We start from the raw sequence: 7,352 nt of genomic DNA, 5'->3' as shown, positions 1-7,352 counted from the left end.
ATATATATATATATATATTGATATATTTATATATATATGTTAGCCAAAGCTGGCCAAACAGCTAAACCAAATTGGTTGATGTTTTTCAAGAGAACCCTTGGGTACCCCAAAGGGAAACATAAACTAAGATTTTTTTATTTAAAGTTTTTTTTTCTACATATTTGGCGGGCAATGCCGGGCACTTCAGCTAGTTCTTTATATGCTCCTTTCCTTATTTTCATTTTTCTAACATCAATCTTATTTGAGCAGATTTATCTTATTTTTCAATTCTAATTTATTTTTATTTTTTATTATCTATTTTTAAAAATAAATATCCCGTTCCAAGTTGTCTTATTTTCTCTTTCAGCATCTTTTCTTTGTCTATATACACAACTATACTTTTGACACCTTAATAGCTGATCAATAATGTGAAAGAGATCGTCGTTTTTTAGCTTTAAAAGTGTTTAATTGTAATAATTTCATACATTTTCAATAGGTAGAATTGCGCAAGAGCAAATTTTTAGAAAAACTACTAATTACACAATACAAAATATGGACATCTAATGTATTATACTTGATCAGACAAAGCTATTAAGGATACCGTTGTGAATCGAACATGCCACTCTCTAAATAGAGGGTCACTTGAAATTCGGTTTCCAATCCCTTTCAGTGTATTGTTTTCAGCTGATATCGAGTGTGAGGTAGGATACACCTGTGAATATAAGGAAAACTTAAAATCATTTTTAATTTTTTCAAATAAAATTTCAAATTTAAATTTTAAAAAAAGTACTGTAGGTATCTGTTTTCTCTCATCATGAAAAATATCTTTAAAAACACAGAATAAAACAGTTAAATGTTTTTTAAAACAAATATTTAATGATTTTAATGGTATCTTCAGTGTAACGAAGACCAAACATTATTTAATAATAATTTGGAGAAGAAGTTTGCACAATTCAATCACAAGTAAGTTAGATTAATGATCAGACTAGAAAAACGCTACTTTCATAAAACGCTACTTGGAGTAAAACGCTACCTCATAAAACGCTACACTCATAAAATGCTACCAGCTAACACACTATATCTAATCATTATTTATCCTTCTTTGTTTTTAAATGTATTAATTAATTTGTTTAAAGGGAGTGTTCGCGAAAAATAAAAGGGGTATAGGCCTAATGCGATAAAAAAGCGCTTTTGATCGCTTCTAATCTTACTTCTATCTGTTGCGTCTATAAGGAGAAAATTGTTAAAAACGACTAATACCAAAGAAGGTAGTCTCCATAAAAATTCAGAAAGATGCAAAAAACGACTTAGACCGTAAAAAAATCTATTTTATTTCAAACAAATCATTCAGATATTACAACCTATAGTCATCGATTATCTTTCGCCACATTTGTATGTAGTTGATTTTTCATAATATATTTTTATTTTATTTTTTTTAAATAACATTTAGCTTCCAACTTGTTTTCGAACATTCCTTGAAAATATGAAAATGTCGTCTTCATTACCAAAAATCCTCGAAAATGTTTTTATGAGTAACTCTCAGATCATAACAATTAAAACATACTATGAAAAATCAACTATATATACAAATGTGGCGAAAGATAGTCGATGACCATAGGGTGTAATATCTGAATGATTTGTTTGAAATTAAATAGATTTTTTTACAGTCTAAGTCATATGTTGCATCTTTCTGAATTTGTATGGATACTTCGTTCTTCGATATTAGTCATTTTTAACAATTTTCTCCTTATAGACGCAACAGATAGAAGTAAGATTAGAAGCGATCAAAAGCGCTTTTTTATCGCATTAAGACTATACCCCCTTTCATATTTCGCGAACACTTCCTTTAAATAAACTGATCTATCTGATTATACATTTAGTTTGCGTAAGTTGTTTTCTTCAGAGTCTTGATTGGTTAGCATAAGCTGTTTTCATCAGATTTGTGATTGGTTTACATAAGCTGTTTTCTTTAGAGTCTTGATTGGTTTACATAAGTTGTTTTCTAAAGAGTCTTGATTGTTTAACATAAGCTGTTTTCTTAAGAGTCTTGATTGGTTTACATAAACTGTTTTCTTCAGAGTCTTGATTGGTTTACATAAGCTGTTTTCTACAGTGTCTTGTTGGTTTTCATAAGTTTTATTGTCGGGTTCTATTTTGGTTTGCATATGCTGAGTCTTGGTCGGTTTTCATAGGTTGTCTTGTAATGTTCTATGTTGGTTTGCAAGGCTGTTTTCAGTTTACACAAACTGGCGTGTCAGAAAGGTATTGTGTCGGTTTACATATGCTGGGTTTGCCAGGGTGTTGGATCTGAGATGGAATTTAAAGAATTTGAGCCGCGGTTTAAATCCGCCAAAACCTGGTTTAAATTAAGGGCCGGCTTAAATCTTGAAACATTTGAGACAATTTTAAGTGGAACCAAACATATTTAAACCGCGGCTTAAATTTAAACAGCCACTCAAATTCTTTAAATTCGGCCACTGGTTTTCAAATGACGAGTCTTAACTTGAAAGCTTATAGTCAGTTCATGTTGGCTGTTCTGAAATATCCATAAAAAACTAGCTTCTATGTTCTTATTCTATGCATATTAAGATAAATGATAAAGACAGTTTTTAACAAAAAGTAAATATAAGAATTTAAAGTATATATTCCTACAGGAAGACCCATAAAACTGTGGAATAGGAAGCAGTCTTATATGTGAATCTTATGTTGTTATACAGAAAATAGGTTTACTGGTGGTTTGAAAATCACGGGCAGCGGAAGTACATTTGAATTTCCGAGCAGGGTCAACCATTACAGTTCCAGTTTGTACTGTATTGCCCGGACATTAGGTAAATAAAGCAGACACTCAATATGACTAGCCGGTGCAACAAGGTTGACACGGTCAGACTTAAGGTTAAATTTACTTATACTAAAGGGTCAGAGGTGTGTGAATTAAAACTGGGTCAATTGCACAATTTCTGTGTTTCATGTTGATTAGACTTTTAATAATCATAACTTGAGTCTAACAGTCGTCTTCCATTTCCATAGTTTAATGGGTACCCCTGTACACAATGTTTTTAGGTGTTCAGAGAAGAGAAAGATTAAGAACTGTTGTATGCAACCTGGGGTAAATTCTCTACACCACTATTTAAACAAGTAAGAAAAGAATTTATCTATTTTTTATTCATTCAACAGTATAATTTATTCAACAATATAATTTATTTATTGATTTAATTGATTTATCTCACAATCCATTTGATGGAATTGTTTAAATTATTGATTATAATTTCTGGACACTGAAAATCAATGAAATTGATTTATTTATCAATTTTTTTTATGTCAATTGATTGATTTCTTTATCTAATAATCTATTTATTCATTAATTGATATGTTAATCCTTGTATTTATTAATTGATTTGTTTTAACAATTAGTTTATGTAATTATAAATCAATTTATCTATTTAACAATTGATTGATATTTTTATCCTTATATTATCAATTTATTAATTTATTAACTAAATTATCATTATTATCAATTTATTTCAATTAAGCATTAATTGATTTATTTATTTTGCTAATTCATCAATATAATTAGTTATCAAATATCCTGGAATTCAAACTAACGTTTGTTTATTTGTTTTTTACTTGTTTCAGAATGGCAGTAGTACACTTTCAACTGGGTGTCTGTGTAAACAACCCCTGTACTGCTGGAACCAGTTTGTTTGTAAACAATGACGGGAAACCTAAATGCTTTAAGGAAATCATTCAAATTTTTGTTGTAAAAGCAAAGAGAATAGAATATATATTAGAGTGGAATTTAGTCAATCCCTCGGTATGAATTTTGTCAGTCCCTTTCAGCCTGAAAGGGATTTCAAAGTGTACAAATCATGTAAACAAGCCTATTTCATCATTTGGTTTTCTTTAATATTAATTCCAGGGCCCAAAAGGTTATACAGCACAAATATGTGAAGTACACCTGCAGTATGGAAACAGTACAAAAAAATGGCCGTTTTACACTTTTTTCTAGTAAATTCCTCTCTAATATATATTCTATTCTCTTTATTATTATTATAATATAATACATTAAAACACATAAAATTACTAACAAATATTATCTTCTTTGCCAAAATAGGTTTACAAATAGTTTTTTTAAAAATAATTTAAATGTAATATATTTAATTCAAACCAACCTGCAAAACATTATTATTTCACTTCTAGTTTAACAATTGGAGTTGCTTACTACTAAACAATTACATTTTTCTATGTTACTTAAAAAAATTTTATGATTTTTTTTAGTTGAAAGATCGTTCGGTACTAAAGTGCACGAATCCTTTATCACTAGGTGAATATTATTTATGAATAAGTCCTCATGGGCGGTTTGGGACAAGCGTAAGGTAAATTATTATCTGTTATCCATTTTTTTTTATAAAATGACAAATAATAGTAATTTAAATAATAGTAAATTAAAGTATATTGCAGCTCAAATTTCGCCAAAGAAACTTATTGTTTTAACTTCAATTTACTTAAATATACTTAAAAGCATCTTTTTACAACCTGACGTTGTTTGATATTTATAAATAACGCCATCAGGATGCACATTGTGAGAGATTTGAACATTTAGAGTTGGCAATGTAACTACAACCTTCTTATTCTCATAATCTATGCTTAAACTTTAGTAGATCAGTTTCTTTAAAGGAACTGTACGCGTAATTTCAAGTGTCTATTTATGCAATATGCCTGATTCACAACAGTATCTTTGAAACCATAATCTGATCAAAATTGTGAAAGATACTACGCACCTCTGACCCTCTAGTAAAAGTAAATTCAACCTAAAGTCTGACCGCGTCAACCTTGTTGCACCGGCTAGCCCTGTCCATAGAGCTAGGTACAGTAAAAACTGGGACCGGAAAGGTTGACCTGACTTGGAAATTCAAATGTACTATGGCTGCCCGTGACAACGTAGTATTTCTGACACGAAAAGTGTTCAATTCATCGAGTTTCTCCATTTCTTCTTAGAAACAAGAAATGCGCAAGTCACTGTTGAATGGAGAAACCGCCATCTTTGCATGGAGGGACACTTGACATTACAGTCCCTTTAATATAGATGAGACGAGTAGTGAACTGGAGTGTCCATATCTGATACCACTTTCAATAAATACCAGATCATCCAGTAGTTGCTCAGGGTAAAAATAAATTTAATATTTATAAATAGTAATGTCTGTTTTTCTGTCTGTCTGTTTGTGTGTATGGCTATCCATGTCTCAGGACCGATTTGTATCCCAGTTTGATTGGAAAACTAAATCGAAGTAGAACCAAGGAAATGTTCATAGCCTGGCCACGCACCTCTGCCCCTTTTGTAAAAGTAAATTCAACCATATATGAAGCATAACGTCTGTCCGCGTCAACCTTGTTGCACCGGCTAGTCCTGGCCATAGAGCTAGGTACAGTACAAACTGGGATCGGAAAGGTTGACCCGGCTTGGAAATTCAAATGTACCACGGCTCTGCCCGTGTGGTTTAAAAATTCTAACTTGAGGGGGGTTGACTTATATAAAGAAGTTTACAGGCATAGGTGAGTTCCCGATTACTAGTATTAAATATGTTATTCACGGTTACTCTAGCCATTTACCCGCACCTGGTCAAATCTTACCGTTATAAAAGTTGACCCACTCAAATTACAATCTTAAAATCAAGCTAAGAACATTCCCGTGGCTCTCCCGCGTTCCCCAATCAAAAATAGAGGCAAATCGGTCCAGGGGTTCCTGAGTTAAAATCGGACAAACAAACATACCAACAGAGATATGTGTTTCGTGACCCTTCATTTATTAAGAGTTGAATTCTGTCAATTTTCTTCTCTAGTTTTGCTGCATAAATACACAAGAAACTTTTCCATTGAAAATGATCANGGGGGAATATTTTTGAAAAAAAGAAAAGTCAATTTAAATTTTTCAAATAATTATTTGATTATCTTTTTTTTCAGCGGGCAAGTATGGAATGTCTACAGGTAAATCACCTTAATTAAATTTTAATTCTATTATTTTGAAAAATTTATTTAGAATAAACGTAATTACGCGAACAAATGTATTAGATAGAAACTAATTTAGTTTTGTTTCTAGGAAGAGATGTGTTCGAATATTCATCTAAAACTATCTATTTGTTAATATTAAATTCATGTAAATAATGTAAATAAATTATTTTTCTAATGTTGATTTAAAAAATATGGAACAAAAAAGATTGTATCACAATAGGCTGACGCTTTGCGCCTCTGTGCTAGACATGATTTTACCGTTAACTTTTCCGTTTTAAGTCGCCATTCTTCATCGTACATTTAAAAAAATGCTCCCGGATTTTCTTTTGAAAAAATCCAACGATGATAATACTTATTTTCAGGCAAAATTTATCAAATTTGACAATCAATAATAAACCTTCCCAGGGATTGGTTCAGCCGTTTAGAATACAAATATAATTGGGGTTAAAATCGTTTTTAAAAATGATCAAAAATTTCGTTTCGAATCAATCATTTAAACATTCATAAAACGAAAGCGAAAACGATCTTTTTAAACCGATTGTTTTCCAAAAAATGTATTTTTTCCGAAAAAGGTCGTTAACGATCGTTAATGAAGAATTGTCGCTAACAGTTGTCGTTAACTAAAGCTCATCGTTAAAGGTAGTTAACAAAGTGTCGTTTTAAAAACGATCTTTTTTTAAAAAAAAGTGGAAACGATTCATCCCTTAATATATATAGTTAGATATATGCAGAATTGCAGACGATATTACTCAAAGCTTTTTAATGAGAAGAAAATTTTTTTTTTGTTAAATGGCCCAAAATAATTTTTTTTAAGTTCGTGGCATTGTCATGCAACGGTTTTTCGAAAATTTGTAATTCCTTCATGTTTTCAAAAAATCTTCTATACCCATNTTAAAACAAAGAAGAAAAAAATTTTGCGGATTAAAAAAAAAATTCGCGGATTTTCAAGAATTTAATTTTTTTACAAAATTAAAAACCTTTAAAAAACCTTTTTTTAAATTTTTATCATGCATAAACCTTCCCTGTGGTCACGTGATATCCCACAAAAAAATTGGGCCTGATCGGTTCAGCCGTTTTGACGTTTATTGGATACAAACAGACACCCAAACAAACAGACAGAAGGATTACCCCTGAAAGTTCTAACTTCAGTGAGAGATGACTGAAAGCAATTTATTTAGTTTTCCCCTGCAACTATTAACTTGATTTTGTCTTTGTTTAAATCATTAAATATCTCATTAAAAATACAAATCGTTCTAGAGGTCGTCATCATAGTCGCCATTCATTCTGATTAACTCTGTAACCTGTTTATTTCCGCATTGAACTAATTATAATTATGGGAAACTTTGGTTTTTGTTTTATGCTCAAGA

The 7,352-nt window shown here is 30.8% G+C and overlaps 1 protein-coding gene across 1 annotated transcript; it reads left to right on the top strand.

The window, feature by feature from the left end:
- The first annotated feature begins 558 nt into the window (after nt 1-558).
- LOC111715580 (uncharacterized) lies at nt 559-6,166 on the top strand. Its single transcript, XM_023490939.1, has 8 exons — nt 559-704; nt 878-942; nt 3,040-3,114; nt 3,613-3,715; nt 4,255-4,300; nt 5,063-5,141; nt 5,938-5,961; nt 6,074-6,166. Exons 3-8 carry the CDS (start codon nt 3,074-3,076, stop codon nt 6,099-6,101), a joined length of 321 nt encoding a protein of 106 aa, XP_023346707.1. The 5' UTR covers nt 559-704; nt 878-942; nt 3,040-3,073; the 3' UTR covers nt 6,102-6,166.
- Nucleotides 6,167-7,352: the final 1,186 nt, after the last annotated feature.

This window comes from Eurytemora carolleeae, unplaced genomic scaffold (assembly GCF_000591075.1).
Source record: "Eurytemora carolleeae unplaced genomic scaffold, Eaff_2.0 scaffold430, whole genome shotgun sequence".
NCBI lineage: Eukaryota > Metazoa > Arthropoda > Copepoda > Calanoida > Temoridae > Eurytemora > Eurytemora carolleeae.
This window is presented reverse-complemented; position numbering and strand designations above follow the sequence as displayed.